Source organism: Rhinoderma darwinii, chromosome 3 (assembly GCF_050947455.1).
Source record: "Rhinoderma darwinii isolate aRhiDar2 chromosome 3, aRhiDar2.hap1, whole genome shotgun sequence".
NCBI lineage: Eukaryota > Metazoa > Chordata > Amphibia > Anura > Rhinodermatidae > Rhinoderma > Rhinoderma darwinii.
This window is the reverse complement of record NC_134689.1, coordinates 248,429,468-248,448,777: the sequence shown is the minus strand read 5'-3', so window position 1 is coordinate 248,448,777 and position 19,310 is coordinate 248,429,468. Positions and strand designations below refer to the sequence as shown.

Genomic DNA, 19,310 nt, shown 5'->3' with positions numbered 1-19,310 from the left:
CACAACACAGATCCATAATATGGCCATGATCATGAGGCCTAACACTTGTTAACTCATATACAAGAACAAAACATAATTACTAACCTTGTTCATTTTGCTGTATTTAATCAATCAATTTGTCTGGAAATGCAATAAGATCTAATTTATTTGTTAGGTTGTTGTAATTATTATGGTATTGTTTATTAGAAAAATGGTCCATTAGTGTACATTCTCTTATATGTAATAATTGAATGTATTATGTGATATTTTTTTTACTTACTTAGTTTCATTAAGATCAATTCAACTTTTTTTTTTCCCCATGTACAGAGATTGTGAGGAACTTCTGAAAAACAAGGATATAGGATACTTCATTATTAGATTAAGCCAGAGAACTTTTGGCTACATTTTGTCGTACCAGTAAGTTTAATTTTTCATATTACAAATGGTTTGAGGGTACTCCATCATCTTTCAGTCAACATAATCACAAGATCATTAGACCTGGAGAGTATAATATACTGTAGTTATTGGTATAGATTTGAATTATCTATCTATCTATCTATCTATATCTATCTATCCATCCATCCATCCATCCATCCATCCATCTCATATCTATCTATATCTATCCATCTATCTTTATTGAAAATGTGCTGAAAGACAGCTCAAATAGTGTTATATCCTTGGAAAGCATTTCAGTAAATTCTCCAAGTTTAACACATTTGAAATTGATGTTATAGTTTCATGTAATTTATGTGCAATTTTCCTGCTTGTTTTTCTGTTGCATACATACTTCCTGCTCTCTCAGGATTACTCTAATATAATTCTGTTCTCAGTTGCTAATGGTTTGGAGAATGATATTATTTGTGATATAGGAGACACTCAGGCTGACAGCCCAAATCATTCTAATACAATAAAAACCTCTATACCCTGGAGACGTAGAAGATTTCAAAGAAAGGAGTGAAGGTGACATACTTATGCAACAGCAAAACCTGACATTAAAAAAGTTGTTAATTCTCACAAGGATAATTGTCTGCAGGGCCGGCCTTAGGATAGATGGCGCCCCGTGCGAAATTATCTTTCGGCACCCCACCCTGACCATAAAAAGGGGTGCCCCATAAAAAAGTATAATGCCCCCAACACTATAGTGCCCCCACATAGTAGAATGCCCCTTTAGTACCCCCCATACTGTATAATAATAATAATTGATAATATAATATATAATAACCCCTTCAAGGACACAGTATCTGTCATCTAATTGTGTCCACACAGTATTATGCCCCCTAAGTGCCACACACAGTATGTTGCCCCCTATAGTGCCCCTACACAGTATAATGTCCGCTTAGTGGCCTCCACACAGTATAATGCCCCCCTCCTCAGGCTGCCACACACAGCCCCCCACTTGTAGATAGTGCCCCTCTGTAGATTGTGCCATACAGCCTCCCTGTAGACAGTGCCATAATCCCCCACCTACTCCTTGTAGACAGTGCCATAATCTCCCACCTCCTTTTTGTATACAGTGCCATACATCCCCCCACCTCCCCCTTGTAGATCGTGCCATACAGCCCCCCACCTCCCCCTTGTAGACAGTGCCCCTAAAAAAAAATGTTTCACTCACCTAGGCCCTGTTCCCACAACGAACTGGGCTGCTCCACGACTGGATCCTTGCGTAGGCTGGCATCATCCTATAGCCTAGTACAGAGTTTCCCAACCTTTTCAGACTCGAGGCACCCCTTGAAAAAAAAAAAATTTCCTCAGGGCACCCCTACCCAAAACTGTTTTGAGAAAGACATAAAATGGCTAAAAACAAGCACTACACTCTTATGGTATGTTCGCGCAGCATTTTTTGTAGGGCAGAAAAAATCTGCCTCAAAATTCCTTCAGGAATTTTGAGCCATATTTTGAAATGACAGCGTTATTGTAAAGGATCTGCCAGGCACAACTTCTGTGTATACGCCCATAGGTAATCAGTCTGCACCTGAGTCTATGTCTCTGAGACTGACTCCAGCTTCCACCACTCAGGATGGCAGGCTTAGGAGTGGGAGAGCCTATCGCAGCCTGGCCAGACGGAGCTAGCTCCCGCCCTCTGTCTATTTATACCTGCCTTTCCTGTTCCTCCTTTGCTTGTGATTCTTCTCGTGTGGTTTCCTGGCCCAGCTACAGCTTCTGACTATTTGATCCTGCTCCATACTGACCCTGGCTTTCTGACTACTCTCCTGCTCTGCGTTTGGTACCTCGTGCACTCCTGGTTTGACTCGGCTCGTTCACCACTCTTGTTGCTCACGGTGTTGCCGTGGGCAACTGCCCCATTTCCCTTTGCTTTGTGTTCCCTTGTCTGTTTGTCTCTTGCACTTACTGAGCGTAGGGACCACCGCCCAGTTGTACCCCGTCGCCTAGGGCGGGTCGTTGCAAGTAGGCAGGGACAGAGTGGCGGGTAGATTAGGGCTCACTTGTCCGTTTCCCTACCCCCGTCATTACATAATCACAAGCCCATATACCTAGTCTACCCTGGTCCCTGACACTACTATGGACCCCCTTGAGACCCTGGCCCAGCAAATGCAGAGTCTCTCCCTACAGGTCCAGGCCCTGGCTCAAAGGGTCAACCAGCCTGACACTACCATGGTAGTGCCCCTCACCTCACCTCTTGAACCCCACCTCAAGTTGCCTGACCGGTTCTCAGGGGACCGGAGGACTTTTCTCTCCTTTCGGGAGAGTTGTAGGCTCTACTTTCGTTTAAAGCCTCACTCCTCAGGTTCTGAGAGCCAGCGGGTGGGTATTATTATGTCCCGGCTCCAGGAAGGGCCCCAAGAGTGGGCCTTCTCCTTAGCTCCTGACGCCCCTGAACTTTCCTCCGGTGATCGTTTCTTTTCTGCTCTCGGACTCATTTATGACGAGACTGACAGGACTGCCTTTGCTGAGAGTCAGCTGGTGACCTTACGTCAGGGTAAGAGACCTGTTGAGGAGTATTGTTCTGACTTTAGGAAGTGGTGCATAGCTTCTCGGTGGAATGACCCTGCCTTAAGGTGCCAGTTTAGGTTGGGTCTGTCGAACGCCCTGAAAGACCTGCTAGTTAGCTATCCCTCTTCTGACTCCCTTGACCAGGTTATGGCTTTAGCGGTACGACTTGACCGACGTCTCAGGGAACGACAACTTGAACGTTTTTGTGTTTTCCCCTCTGACTCCCCCATGATGCCTCCCGAGGTCCCGTTGCTTCGCTCTTCCACGGAAGACTCGGAGGTACCTATGCAACTCGGGGCCTCCGTGTCCCCCCGACAACGTAGAGAGTTCTGCAGGAAGAATGGTTTCTGCTTCTATTGTGGGGATGACAAGCATCAAGTGAACACCTGCCCTAGGCGTAAGAATAAGCAGCCGGAAAACTTCCGCTCCTAAGTGATCATCGGGGAGGTCACTTGGGCGCACAGGTATTTCCCGTAAATATGAAACGTAATAAAATCTTGCTTCCCTTTCAGGTCTCTTTTGGGGGTAGGTCTGCTACCGGCAGTGCCTTCGTGGATTCAGGGTCTTCTACTAATATCATGTCTGTGGAATTTGCCATGTCTCTAGCTATGCCTTTAATTGATTTGCCTAAACCTGTCCCGGTAGTGGGTATGGACTCCACTCCTCTTGCTAATGGTTATTTTACACAGCATACCCCTGTTTTTGAACTCCTTGTTGGCTCCATGCATTTGGAGCAGTGCTCTGTACTGTTGATGCAGGGATTATCGTCCGATTTGGTTTTAGGCCTTCTCTGGTTGCAGTTGCATAATCCCACGTTTGACTGGAATGCTGGGGAGCTTACCAAATGGGGTAATGAATGCTTGACGTCATGTTTTTCTGTTAATTCTATTTCTCCCCCTGAGGAGGTGAACACGCTACCTGAGTTTGTTCAGGACTTCGCTGATGTTTTCTCTAAGGAGGCCTCCGAAGTGTTACCTCCTCATAGAGAATACGATTGCGCTATCGATTTGGTACCAGGAGCTAAGCTCCCTAAGGGTAGGATATTTAATCTTTCTTGTCCCGAACGTGAAGCCATGAGAGAGTATATCCAGGGATGCCTGGCCAAGGGTTACATTCGCCCCTCTACTTCTCCAGTAGGTGCTGGCTTCTTCTTCGTAGGGAAGAAGGATGGTGGTCTTAGGCCATGCATTGACTACCGTAACTTGAATAAGGTCACTGTAAGGAACCAGTATCCCCTTCCTTTGATTCCTGATCTCTTTAATCAGGTTCAGGGGGCCCAATGGTTCTCTAAGTTTGATCTACGGGGGGCGTATAACCTTATCCGCATCAAGGAGGGGGATGGGTGGAAGACTGCGTTTAACACGCCCGAAGGTCATTTCGAATACCTCGTCATGCCCTTTGGGTTGTGTAATGCTCCTGCGGTCTTCCAGAATTTCATAAATGAGATTTTGAGAGATTACCTGGGGGTATTTCTTGTAGTGTACCTTGATGACATACTGGTGTTTTCCAAGGACTGGTCCTCCCACATTGAGCATGTCAGGAATGTGCTCCAAGTCCTTCGGGAAAACAAACTCTTTGCGAAAACCGAAAAATGTGTGTTTGGGGTACAGGAGATACCATTTTTGGGTCAAATCCTCACTCCTCATGAATTCCGCATGGACCCCGCCAAGGTCCAGGCTGTGGCGGAATGGGTCCAACCTGCCTCCCTGAAGGCGTTACAGTGTTACTTGGGGTTCGCTAATTATTACAGGAGATTTATTGCTAACTTCTCGGTCATCGCTAAGCCTCTTACGGACCTCACTCGCAAAGGTGCTGATCTCCTCCACTGGCCCCCTGAGGCTGTCCAGGCTTTTGAGGTCCTTAAGAAGTGCTTTATCTCGGCCCTGGTGCTGGTTCAGCCCAACCAAATGGAGCCATTTATCGTGGAAGTTGACGCATCCGAGGTGAGAGTGGGGGCTGTCTTGTCCCAGGGTACCAGGTCCCTCACCCATCTCCGTCCCTGTGCCTACTTCTCCAGGAAGTTTTCGCCCACTGAGAGTAACTATGATATTGGCAACCGCGAACTCTTAGCCATTAAATGGGCATTTGAAGAGTGGCGCCACTTCCTGGAGGGGGCTAGGCACCAGGTAACGGTCCTTACCGACCACAAGAATCTGGTTTTCCTAGAATCTGCCCGGAGGCTAAACCCGAGACAAGCTCGATGGGCGCTATTTTTTACCAGATTCAACTTTTTGGTTACCTATAGGGCTGGGTCTAAAAATATTAAGGCCGATGCACTGTCGCGTAGCTTCATTGCCAGCCCTCCTTCGGAGGAAGATCCTGCTTGTATTTTGCCTCCTGGTATAATCATTTCTTCTATTGATTCTGATTTAGTCTCTGAAATTGCGGCTGATCAAGGTTCAGCTCCCGGGAACCTTCCTGAGGACAAGCTGTTTGTTCCCCTGCAATACCGGCTAAGGGTACTTAGGGAAAATCATGACTCCGCACTATCTGGTCATCCAGGCGTCCTGGGTACCAAACACCTCATTGCCAGAAACTATTGGTGGCCTGGGTTGCCTAAAGACGTTAAGGCCTACGTCGCTGCTTGTGAGGTTTGTGCTAGGTCCAAGACTCCCCGGTCCCAACCAGCGGGCTTACTACGTTCTTTGCCCATTCCCCCGAGACCTTGGACCCATATCTCCATGGATTTTATCACCGATTTGCCTCCATCTCAAGGCAAGTCGGTGGCGTGGGTGGTAGTAGACCGCTTCAGTAAGATGTGCCACTTTGTGCCCCTCAAGAAACTACCTAATGCCAAGACGTTAGCTACCTTGTTTGTCAAACACATCCTGCGTCTCCATGGGGTCCCTGTCAATATTGTTTCGGACAGAGGGGTACAATTTGTTTCATTGTTTTGGAGAGCCTTCTGTAAAAAGTTGGAGATTGATCTGTCCTTCTTTTCTGCCTTCCATCCTGAAACTAATGGTCAAACTGAGAGGACTAGTCAATCTCTAGAACAATATTTAAGGTGTTTTATCTCTGACTGTCAATATGATTGGGTCTCATTCATTCCCCTCGCCGAATTTTCCCTTAATAACCGGGTCAGTAACTCGTCAGGGGTCTCCCCCTTTTTCTGTAATTTTGGGTTTAATCCACGGTTCTCCTCCGTCTCACCTGGTAGTTCCAACAATCCAGAGGTAGAGGTCGTTCATCGGGAACTGTGCACAGTCTGGGCCCAGGTTCAGAAGAACCTAGAGGCGTCCCAGAGCGTACAAAAAACTCAGGCTGATAGAAGACGTTCTGCTAACCCCTTGTTTATGGATCTGGTGTGGTTATCGTCTAGGAACTTGCACCTTAAGGTCCCGTCCAAGAAGTTTGCTCCCCGGTTTATTGGGCCGTATAAGGTCATTGAAGTCCTCAATCCTGTCTCCTTCCGACTGGAGTTGCCCCCATCTTTTCGAATACACGACGTGTTTCATGCCTCCCTCCTTAAACGCTGTTCCCCGTCCTTGGCTCCCTCAAGGAAACCTCCTGTTCCCGTTCTCACCCCTGAGGGGGTGGAATTCGAGGTGGCCAAGATTGTGGACAGCAAGATGGTCCAAGGCTCCCTCCAGTACCTGGTCCATTGGAGAGGATACGGGCCTGAGGAGAGGACTTGGGTACCCGCCCGGGATGTTCACGCTGGGGTATTGCTCAGGAGGTTCCACCTTGGTTTCCCCAATAAACCAGGTCCACTTAGAAAGGGTCCGGTGGCCCCTCATAAAAGGGGGGGTACTGTAAAGGATCTGCCAGGCACAACTTCTGTGTATACGCCCATAGGTAATCAGTCTGCACCTGAGTCTATGTCTCTGAGACTGACTCCAGCTTCCACTACTCAGGATGGCAGGCTTAGGAGTGGGAGAGCCTATCGCAGCCTGGCCAGACGGAGCTAGCTCCCGCCCTCTGTCTATTTATACCTGCCTTTCCTGTTCCTCCTTTGCTTGTGATTCTTCTCGTGTGGTTTCCTGGCCCAGCTACAGCTTCTGACTATTTGATCCTGCTCCATACTGACCTTGGCTTTCTGACTACTCTCCTGCTCTGCGTTTGGTACCTCGTGCACTCCTGGTTTGACTCGGCTCGTTCACCACTCTTGTTGCTCACGGTGTTGCCGTGGGCAACTGCCCCATTTCCCTTTGCTTTGTGTTCCCTTGTCTGTTCGTCTCTTGCACTTACTGAGCGTAGGGACCGCCGCCCAGTTGTACCCCGTCGCCTAGGGCGGGTCGTTGCAAGTAGGCAGGGACAGAGTGGCGGGTAGATTAGGGCTCACTTGTCCGTTTCCCTACCCCCGTCATTACAGTTATTTGATAATTCTTTTTTGCATATTTTTTAAGCCGTTGAAGCTAATGCAAGAGACGCAGGCAAAAGAGCACTCCAAATGAGCACCGCAGGTATTTTCTGCCTCCTATTAATTTCAATTGGAGGTCAGTGGTGGAAACTAGCCCGCCACTCACAGTACAATGACCATCAGCCCCCCACACACAATAAAATGACCATCAGCCCGCCCCCTTGTAGGTAGTGCCATACAGCCCCATTGAAGGTAGTGCCACACAGCCCCCATGTAAGTAGTGCCACACATCCCCCTTGTAGGTAGTGCCACACACCCCCCTGTAGGTAGTGCCACACAGCCCCATTGTAGGTAGTGCCAGACACATCCTTATAAGTAGTGCCACTCAGCCCCGTTGTAGATAGCACCACTGTAGCTCCCTGAAGGAGCGGAATCCCCCTGTGGCCGGGAATTCCACTCCAGGACGGAGCAATTGATGTCTCTGTCCATATATGGACAGTGACATCAGGGGCAACTCCTGAAGCGAAATCCCCACCGAGGATTCCACTCCAGGAGAAGCCCCTGACGTCACTGTCCATATATGGACAGAGACATCAAGCGCTCTATCCAGACCAAGGGCTTCTCCTGGAGTGGAATCCCTGGTCACAGCGTCGGCGGGCCCGGGCACTTCTGAAACAAGCACGGGAATGGAGCCAGAGCAGCACCCCCTTCCACCTTCTGGAGTGATGCGCCCTGTCCAATGGCATGGGTCGCACACCCCTAGGCCAGCCCTGATTGTCTGCAATGTACGATCTATACATATTATACAATTAAAGTGTTCATTTGTATAGTAAGATAGATCTGTCTACTTCATTATTGTGCATCATAATGCAGCTGTTCACTTATGTGGCACTTTGGCCACTTTGGCACCAGGGCATGAGTGAGACTGCATTCTCTGCATATTGCCTGTATGGAAAACCCCACTGTGAATCAAACTCGACACGTATATTTTGGGGAAAAAGTAATTATGAAAAGTGGTTCATGTATGAGCAATTTAAGAGGACCTATTATTTATTATTATTTTTTTTAATCTATATAACTTCCCTTATTCCTGGCATCCTCCCAATTCCAACGCTGTAACATTTTCTCTTTTTTTTTTTTGCCTCTCCGTTGTCCAGCTATGGCCCCTGCACCGTTTCTGTCGCCAGATATGTTAATTGTGAGTAAAGGTACAGAGAAGAGGAGACCTCATCTTTCCTCAGTAGGCGTTGTCTTCTGCATCGCTATGACACTGTCCAATCACAGCGGACAGCCTCATAGCGATTCAGAAAAACCTGCCGATTTTGCGAGATCTACTGCAGGTGTTCTGCATCACTGTGAGGCCTGTCCGCTGTTATTAGACAGTGTCACAGCGATGCAGGAGAGAACACCTACTGACAAGAGATGAGGTCTCCTCCACCCTGTACCTTTACGAACAGTTAGCAAATTTGGCACCAAAACAGAGCGATTGCATTCCTAGAATATATTTAGTATATTCAGGAAAGCACTGGACATATATTAACAATTAAAAGATATATAATAATTTATACGCACACAGTATTACAGGTAAGCCCTTTACTGAGAATAATTTGACCTATATTTACATGTGTCATTTATCCTTCAGAATGCCTGTAGTTCATAATAAGCCTATTTCAAACTGCAGTGTAAAGTATGGGGAAAAGACAGAGAAGCAGCATTAACCTCTGATCAGACAGGGGGTTTAGAACACCTCAGATTCCGATTGCATCTATTCGCTCTTCAAGAGTGAATGCAGAAGCACCTATGTTAGAACAAAAACAACTGTTCCAGGAATCATATGGTGTTGTTCCACAGGAGAGGCGCTCCATATTCAGTGGAACTCGGGGCCCTAAAACAATATATATGGGAATTTGTAACACAGCATCTGTTACATAGCAGAGACAGAATGGGGATGAAGTGTATATTAGCTGCTGCCTCCTGCATTTACACCAGAAAGAAGGGGGGAAGTAACTGAAATGGAGCAGAGAACCCTCAGTATTACCAGTATTATGTGTAGAGTTAATGCAGTGGTGGGCATAGCAGGAAGTCTGCGAGGTGCAGCTTCAGTAAATAGATGCAGAGCAGGAAGTGATGTCAGGGAAGGGAACGCCATTTTGGCAACTTCTGTTGAACACCCCAGAAACATGCAGCAGTATTTGTTATTACCTATAGTGTTAAGGAGCTATAGTGTAGAGAGCACTTTAAAAATCTGCATTTGAGGGTGAGGGACCAGAGTGAAAGATTTAATGGCCCTGGTACAGTATGTTCTATTTTACGAACTATGAGAATGTCACTTTAAAGCGTAACTAAACATTCGATCAACTTTTTATTTTCTAGCAGCATGCGTAACATATATAGATTTTGTAATATACTTTATTAATGAATATGGGCTAATTTTTTTGTTATATGTGTTTTAAATGGCCACTGACACTTTTTTACTACATTTTATTTCTTGTATTTCTCCTGTTGCTAGCAGAAATCCGTACACCGTTAGAATGTTATCAGTGTATGGATTCTGCTGTCTATGAGTACGGGTGGGTGGTGGCCCCATCCTGATGTCAGATGTGCACGCCCCCATCGTGACGTCAGGAAGGTCTCTCTGCCTCTATGTACTATACAGTTCTTTATAGAGTAACCGACAGCAGCAGAGCGCAGGGAGGGGAATGACAGCTCTGCTGCTGTACGGACTATAGTATGTGTGAGAGGCGCTTCCGTAGCAGAAGCGCAGGTCTGGCGCCCCCTCCCTGTCCCCTCTTTCACCTGTCCACTGTACTGTCACCAGTAGGGAGGAGAATGAAAGCTCTGATACTGTCCAGGCTATGGTATGTATGAGTGGTGCTTCTGTAGCAGAAGCGCAGGTCTAGCGGCGGCTCCCTCGCTAGACCTGCACTTCCGCTACGGAAGCGCCTCACACACATACCATAGACCGGACAGTAGCATAGCTTTCATTCTCCTCACTGCGCTCTGCTACTGCCGGTTACAGTACTGTGGACAGGCGGAAGAGGGGACAGGGTGGGGGCGCCAGACCTGCGTCTAGTGGCGTAGCTATAGGGGTCGCAGCGGTCACACTTGCGACCGGGCCCCTAAGCCACACTAACGCTGACTGGGCTGTACTAAGGAGGAGCCAGGATAATCACACTGCCGCACTCCGCGCTGTATCAGGCTGCAGTGATGGACTTGCATGCACTGCTGTTCTCTTACTTCCCCGTCATTAGGATGAATTTTCTGCGCGCACTGGTCTCTGTGCCTGGGTGATTCTCCCCCTTCCCTTCAGCAAAGAGTCTCAGGACACTGTAATCTGAGCTGCTAATTAGCATCAGATAAGACTAGGACTGCTCCGTCCCCCACAAGCACCCTGCCGTCCTGTCTTATCTTCCCTGCATTTGCCAGGAAAAGTGAAATAGAAAAACTCTGATTCCTTTCTCCTGGAGTGTGCAGAGATATTTACATCTCTATATATAATGTGTTGTGCTGTGCATAGCTCAGTGCACGCTCACAGTATTGTAGTTATCACCTCAGAGTTCACTGCCCATGAAAGATACAGACAAATCTTAACATCACACACGGTAAGGGCATGACCAGACGTGGCGGAATTGCTCTGGAATTCCGCTGCGGACAGTCCGCAGCGGAAATCCGCAGCGTACACGTTTCTCCATTGCCTTCTGCAGCTTTTTAGTAGGGTTCGTTTACACGTTGCGGACAACTCCGCTGCGGAGCATAGGCTGCGGTGCGGAATTTGGTGTCCGCGGCATACAATGGTTGTTGCGGAGGTGACGCAGACTTGTTGCGGACTCATTGCGGAATTTCTCCATTGACTTCAAAGTCCGCAGATGTTATGTGTGCTGCGGAGCGTATTGGTTTTACTAACATGACATTTCTTCATTCTGGCTGGACCTATGTATTTCTAGGTCTACAGCCAGACTGAGGAAGTCAATGGGGCTCCCGTAATTACGGGTGACTACGTGTGTGCACCCGTAATTATGGGTGACTACGTGTGTGCACCCGTAATTACGGGTGACTACGTGTGTGCACCGTAATTACGGGAGCGTTGCTAGGCGACATCAGTAAATAGTCACTGTCCAGGGTGCTGAAAGAGTTAAGCGATCGGCAGTAAATGTTTCAGCACCCTGGACAGTGACTTCCGATCACAATATACATCAACCTGTAAAAAAAAATAGAAGTTCATACTTACCGAGAACTCCCTGCTTCTTCCTCCAGTCCGGCCTCCCAGGATGACGTTTCAGTCCAAGTGACGGCTGCAGCCAATCACAGGCTGCAGCGGTCACATGGCCTGCCGCGTCATCCAGGGAGGTCGGGCTGGATGGCGAAAGGGGGACGCGTCACCAAGACAACGGCCGGGTAAGTATGAATTTATTTTTACTCTTACTAGGGAAAGGGTTGTCCCTTCTCTTTATCCTGCACTGATAGAGAGAAGGGAAGCCCTCTTCCCCTCAATACGCAATGGCTAGTCCGCATAAATTTAAAATAAATATAGATGTAGACGGTTTCACAAGAAAAAAAGCTGCAAAAAAGGTACTTTGAAGTGAAAAAAATTAGAGGGACATAATAGCAGTTTAAATATTTTTTTTTTGCGAAAGTTTAACTACGCTTTAAGTTCTGTTCATACTTTCTTGAACTCTTTATCGTCAGGCTTCCATTGTTTTTTGATCGTAAAATACTGTTGTATGCTGCGCTGTTTTATGTAGTAAAATAAGTCAGTGGGGCAATCAGGATCCGGTACAAAACGGGTCATAAAAAATCTGTCATGGAATCTGTATTCTGTTGCTATGGAGAATCTGGGAGAATTTGAAATGCATGTGCAGGAAATACGTGTGAATGTGAAACTACAGTGTAAAAACAGATTACATTGATATTTTGTTGGGTTTTTTTTTTATAGGGGGAAAGACAGATGCCGACATTTTGTTATCAACCAGTTGTCAAATGGAGAACTGTTAGTATCGGGGGATACCTATTCCCATGGTAGTTTGCCTGATCTAATATCCTATTACCAAAATACACCTATTGAGCCCTTTGGAGAGAAACTGTCGCTGTCTTATATTAAGGTATGGTATGACTTAAGCATACATCCAGTCATACAGAAAATGGTTATAGTGTAGGGCTTTGCAAAATAATCATCTTTCTATATACTTTTATAGGTCTATAAACTCATAACTCAGCAGAAGAAGACAAAGTTGCTTGGACACTCTGCCTCCAAATGCAGTTATGAGCAGCCCACAGCACGAAACGTGGCCGGTCCATCCTGCTCTTTAGCATCTGTATAGGATAATATAAATATACAGATGAAGCTATCTTTAACTTGACTTTTAACGCATTAAATACAGAGTGATAAGAAACTTTGAATTGACTTTTTAAATGGCTTTTGTTGTATAATTTCACGCTGCAGCAAGTTATCAGTCAAGATAAACTTGACTACATCTGTATAGAAAAACTATTATTTTGCAAAGTCCTGCACTATAACCATTTTCCTATATAACTGGAGGTACACGTTAAAGGAAAACTATCAAAAACATTATCTTTTTGTAGGGACACTGTATATTCAAGCCACTTAACCTGATTGACTTCTCTTTCCTACTCTAACAATGTAGAGAATGCTATAGAATACCAATGGACTATAGATCTGGCAGTGAAAAGCGCAGATATAATTTTTGATTTCAGAGAGGTCAGTATTTACTATGAATAATGTGAGCTGAGGAGCATTGGTTCTTCAAAAGACTCAAAGATATCATAAACACAGTATCGTACCCCTATTATTGTTACAGCACCAGCAAGTATTTTGAATGCATGTATTGACCATCTATACTGTGCTGGGACCATTACTGATCATTAGAACTAAGGGGCCTTTGGGCTTAATGGAGACCGAGGTTCCTTCGACTTTTACCAGACATAGTGCTATGTCTGATATTGTAGCTAAGCTCCATTCACTTGAATGGGGCTAAGCTGCAAAAAACCCAGATGTTGCACAGATAGGGTATGTGCACACGAGAACTGTCTTTTACGTCTGAAAAGACAGACTGTTTTCAGGAGAAAACAGCTGCGTCGTTTCAGGCATAAAAGCTCCTCCTCGCATTATGCGAGGCATCTTTGACGCTCGGAAATCTTGAGCTGCTCTTCATTGACTTCAATGAAGAACGGCTCAAATTACGTTGCAAAGAAGTGTCCTGCACTTCTTTGACGAGGCAGTCATTTTACGCGTCGTCGTTTGACAGCTGTCAAACGACGACGCGTAAATGACAGGTCGTCTGCACAGTACGTCGGCAAACCCATTCAAATGAATGGGCAGATGTTTGCCGACGTATTGTAGCCCTATTTTCAGACGTAAAACAAGGCATAATACTCCTCGTTTACGTCTGAAAATAGGTCGTGTGAACCCAGCCCAGTTGTACTTTAGAAAGCCTCATTTACATAAATATAAAAATGGTCATAACTTGGCCAAAAATGCTCGTTTTTAAAAAAACAAAACATTACTCTTATCTACATTGCAGCGCCGATCTGCTGCAATAGGAGATAGGGGTTGCAAAATCTGGTGACAGAGCCTCTTTAAATAAGTTCTTTAGTGAAAATTATTTCCTGGAGAACAAGACTAATATGTTCTACCAGATAAGTAACATTAGTTTTTTTCAGTAGTCCTTGGAGAGAAGTCAACTTCAAAAGTAATAGATTCATTATTTATATTCTTATTTGTGGCTAGATGTTGTATATTTTCTTATCATATTAAATAAGTCAATTTGTTAACACTTTAAAAAAAAAAAAAAACATTATAAAAGGTAATTCATAATTCATTCTACAGTTTTCTGAAAATAACAAGTATGACAACATTCAGCAACCAAATTCAAAGATAGAAAAATCTGTTTCTCAGCATAAAGCAGGACTTCCGAAAAACAACAAAGGTGGCGATAACCCAAATGGACAAACAAAGCAAAATGTGGCCAGTGCACAGGTACATTTGATATACTGTATACCATAGTAGAAGTAACTTAGACTTTGCCAATAATAACATATAGCTTCATGTTTTTTTTAAACGTATTTTTAGTAATTTTCAATTAATAGACAAATACAAAATTGCCACATTCATAGCTTAAGAACAAAAGCATATTGACAGTTAGTTGTACATCTCCAGTTATCCCCATTAGCTGAATACCAAAATAACATTTCTAAACCAACTCCGTCTCCCGAGACTCAGTCACCCAAAATACTTAGGGAACATCCCCGGTACCCAAGACTGGGGGAAAGGGGGGTTACATATGCATCATTTCCGTACCTCCATATATGTTACATTGACATAATTAACATACCCGCCATCCCATCGACCTTTTTGACTTGAAGCCATAATCTCCTCAATCTTCCCATCCATACCATGCCATCTACCTAAAGGGGCCGACCAAATCGTTAATTTCCTGAGTGTTACAATGTGGCTCAATAAAAGTTTTCCACTTTCAGTTTTGGCTTATGTCTCTCAATATCTATACGGTCAAAACGCAAAAGAACTTTGAATTGCGTAACAATCATATCCATTTCAGGCATTCCTTGTTGTAACCATTTGGTAAAAAGACATTAGAGGGCCACTATCAAGACAACACGGAGGTGCATTCTCTGGGGGTCTAAGCTGATAAAACAGCATAGCCTGCGGTGTAAACAGAATCTCCACGGGCCATATAGTGAAAAGATATCTTGAAAACTGTCGCTAATATAATTCAGACTAGGCACAACCCCAAACCCCATGCCATAGGTTGCTGAGAGCAGTCTGACATTTCCAGCATACTGTACTTTGATCAGGAAAATTTGAGAAAGGTAAAATATTAATATTGTAAAGTTTTGAATGCATGAGTATGAAGTAGGTTTCCCTTCATCGTTCATTGATAATGTACTTGCAGACCGTGTCCCAACCCTGTAACATTATTGAAGCTATGTCTTGATCGTTCATCCACTTTAACCAAGGCTTAAATAACAAATTGTTGTCTAGTTTAAGAAAACGGTTTCTAAGGGCATTGTAAAGGTAAGACAGAGTGATCTTGTGGGTCCTATACTATCATCTAACAAGTGCGTCACCGCTTCCTGATCTATTTTGAGGGATGGTGATTTATAGGAGTGTAACTGTAGAATCTGCAAAAAGTGTTCATCTGCCAAAGGAGAATTTATGTTTAATCTCTACATGAGTCAGCCAGCGCCTCTTTTCAATGTGCATTATGTCCCTTCCCTGAGAAGTCCATTTTCCCTCCAGACTCTGGCAAATCTCACACCTAGGTTTAATGAATGTCCAGGGTGATGCCATATCGGCATATGCTTGGAGAACAAAAAGAGAAATATAGTTTAAATATTTTACATACTTCCTTCCAGGTTACTATAGTATTCATGAGAACCGAGGATCTGATTTGAGGTGGGAGCTTAGCAAATCTGGTATGCAACAGAATCTTCAAATCCCAAGGATCATAAAAATCTGATTCCAGAAACAGATTTAAACATTTGGCTGGTGTCATGAAGCCAGTTCACAACATGTCTGAATAGGCTGATCAAATTGTGTCCTCCAAAGTTCGGGAAATGTATCCCTCCACAATATACATTTAGAGAGGGCGGAATTGATACTCATGATGTCTACATGTTTCAGTAAGATTGGTAATGCCTGTAAAGGGTATAGAAGTCTAGGAAATTATAGCATCTAGGAAAAATGACATCTGCCCAAAAAGGACAAGGGAATATGTTTCCAGCGATCCAATTGCGCTCTAGTTTTGTTAAAAGTGGAGGCTAGTTCAATAAATATAACTATTGCCGTGCTGTGCTATTACCGTGTTGTGCTATAGTCTACACTTGATCTGCTACGCCTCACCTGACGACTGCCCGCCGCCTGGTCCTGGACGTGCCTGCCTCGCTACTGCCTACGATTGCCTCAGGTACCCTTGCTGAACTAATTGAACTCTATACTTATCTGTTTGGCCAGCTGCCATCCCGCTACGCGGTACGGCCCAGTGGGTCTACACCCCGCATCGTGACAGTACGCTCTGGCCATGGACTCTGCTGGTCAATTCAAGGGCATGGCACACTCCCAAGCCATTCAGGCGGATCTGCTGGATCTCCGAGCTAGGCAGGATCAGCTCCTCGTGGCAGTGGACTCTATGGCGCAGCAGCTAGGTACACTAGTTGCTTCTCTTCCTGCCTCTATGCAAGTCCTTCAAGCCGATCCTCCTGTTACTCCTCCTGGCAGTTCCTGTACGGATCCTCGGTTCTCGCTACCATTGCCCTCTCGGTTCGATGGAGACGCCAGTGCTTGTCGGGGGTTTCCGAACCAATGCGACATTCATTTTACCCTGCACTCTCGAGCATTTCCGTCAGATGGAGCCAAGATCGCATTCATCATCTCCCTCCTGACTGGCAAGGCCCTGGCATGGGCTAATCTTATATGGGAACGTCAGGGATCCGAGACCCGAGATTTCCAGGTGTTCGTGCGAATATTCCGAACTGTTTTTGAGGAGCCTGGGTGAGTCTCATCGGCAGCCACTGCCATCTTCAACCTTCGCCAAGAGGACACCTCCGTGGGCGAGTATACGATCCAGTTCCGGACTCTGGCAGGAGAGCTATCCTGGAACAATGAGGCCTTTGTGGCATCCTATTGGCATGGCCTGTCGTCCGAGATCAAGGATGAACTGGCTGCTCGAGACCTGCCTTCTGCCGTGGACGACTTGATTCTGCTTGCCACTCGGGTAGACATAAGGCTGAGGGAAAGATCTCACGAGGTTCGTCAGGAGCGTCGGCGCCCTAGACTGGCGCCCAACTTTCAGCAACCCCTCTTGCCTGCTTCTATTGCTTTGCCCGAGGTCCCGATGCAAGTAGACCGACTAAAATGATCGGTCCAGGAGAAACAGCGCAGGCGCACCTCTGGACTTTGCTTATATTGCGGCCTCGCTGGCCTTGTCGTGCGTCTGTGTCCTCACAAGCCAATAAACCCCAGCGCATAGGTTTGGTTGGAGAGACAACCCTGGGCGTCAACACATTGAATCAAGAACACTCTTCCAAACTATTCATTCCCGTAACCATCATTGCTGGCGAGAGGTCCCATCAGGTCTCCGCATATCTGGACTCCGGCTCTGCAACCAACTTCGTCTGCCAGGATCTTGTGGATCTCCTACAGTTGCCTACTATCCCGCTTGAAAGGCCGCTGATCGTTGCCTCGGTGGATGGACTGCCATTGCTGGACCCAGTTGTGTCCGTAACCAAGCCATTGAGACTCCAAGTGGGAGTCCTTCATGCTGAACTCATCTCCCTGTTCGTCCTGTCCAAGGCCGTCAACCCCATGCTGCTGGGTTTGCCTTGGCTTCGTCTGCACGCCCCCGTCCTGGATTGGAACTCTGGAGAGGTTCTCCAGTGGGGCCCAAAGTGTCTTGACCACTGTCTGGGTCATATCCAGTCGCCACAACCTGCTCCTCTTCAGTCTTTGACAGGTTTGCCTCCCTGTTTCTCCATGTTCGGCGATGTCTTCAATAAAAAGGAGGCCGAGACCTTGCCGCCACACCGGACATATGACTGTCCGATCGACCTGGTTCCTAAATCGTCTCCTCCTCATGGTAGAGTGTACCCTCTCTCCCTGCCAGATACCCAGTCCATATCGGCCTACATTAAGGAGAACCTGGAGAGGGGTTTCATTCGTAAATCCTCATCCCCGGCCGGAGCGGGATTCTTCTTTGTTAAAAAGAAAGATGGATCGTTACAACCTTGCATTGACTACCGAGGCCTAAACCAGATCACGGTGAAGAACAGGTACCCTCTGCCTTTGATTTCTGAACTGTTTGATCACATAAGGGGGGTAATTTTTTTTTCTAAACTGGACCTGCGGGGGGCCTATAATCTGATTCGGATTCGTCGAGTTGACGAATAGAAGACTACCTTTAATACTCGTGATGGGCACTACGAATACTTAGTTATGCCCTTCGGCCTGTGTAATGCCCCCGCAGTATTTCAAGAATTTGTCAATTACATTTTTCGTGATCTCCTTTATTTTGTGTTGTGGTGTATCTCGATGACATTTTGATTTTTTCCCCAGATCCAGTAACTCATCAAAGTCATGTTAGAATCGCCTTTACGCCAAGTTGGAGAAGTGTGTTTTTGAGAAGAAGTCTCTATCCTTCCTGGGCTATATTATCTCAGATCAGGGCCTCAAGATGGATCCTCAGAAGGTAAAGGCTGTCCTGGAGTGGCCACGCCCTCAAGGCTTAAGGGCCATACAACGCTTCCTAGGATTCGCCAACTTCTACCGACTGTTCATCCCCAACTTCTCATCTTTGACAGCTCCTATCTCCACCCTCACTAAGAAGGGTATGAATGCCAAGATGTGAACTCCGGAGGCTGAAGCCGCATTTGAATCCTTAAAGAAAGCCTTCACGTCTGCCTCCATTCTGCACCATCCAGATGTATCCCTACAGTTTTCGTTAGCGGTGGACGCTTCCTCGGTGGGTACTGGTGCACTGTTGTTCCAGAAAAGATCGAAAGGCAAGGCTGTGGTTTGTGGCTACTATTCCAAGCTGTTTTCTTCCGCAGAGCGCAACTACTCGATTGGGGACCGGGAGTTACTGGCCATCAAGCTGGCTCTGCAGGAGTGGAGACATCTACTGGAAGGCGCGGTTCATTCTATCATGATCTTCGCGGATCACAAGAATTTGACCTACCTACAGACGGCCCAGCGGTTGAATCCTCGTCAAGCCAGGTGGTCGTTGTTCTTTGCTCGGTTCCGGTTCGAACTCCACTACCGACTCGCCGACAAGAATGTGAGGGCCGATGCCTTGTCTAGATCTTTTGAAACCAAAGACGCCATGGAATCTCCACAGAATATTATTGACCCATCCTGCATCTTCTCTGTGAATCCCCTGCAAGTTAGAGACATTCCTCCGGGTAGGACTTTTGTACGTCTGGCTGACCGAGGAAGAATTCTTCGCTGGGGTCACAGTTCTAAGCTGGCAGGTCACGCGGGTGCTCGTAAGACCCAAGATCTAATCACCCGTCAGGTCTGGTGGCTCACCCTACTCAAAGATGTTAT

At 46.2% G+C, this 19,310-nt stretch overlaps 1 protein-coding gene across 1 annotated transcript in view; it reads left to right on the top strand.

Moving 5' to 3' along the window:
* Nucleotides 1-298: 298 nt before the first annotated feature.
* Nucleotides 299-19,310, top strand: part of LOC142750423 (uncharacterized) — a 44,277-nt gene continuing 25,265 nt past the window's right edge. Inside the window, exons 1-3 of the mRNA XM_075859425.1 lie at nucleotides 299-396; nucleotides 12,168-12,333; nucleotides 14,079-14,228. Of these exons, the coding sequence (XP_075715540.1) occupies nucleotides 299-396; nucleotides 12,168-12,333; nucleotides 14,079-14,228 (414 nt within the window). The remainder of the gene's footprint in view (nucleotides 397-12,167; nucleotides 12,334-14,078; nucleotides 14,229-19,310) is intronic.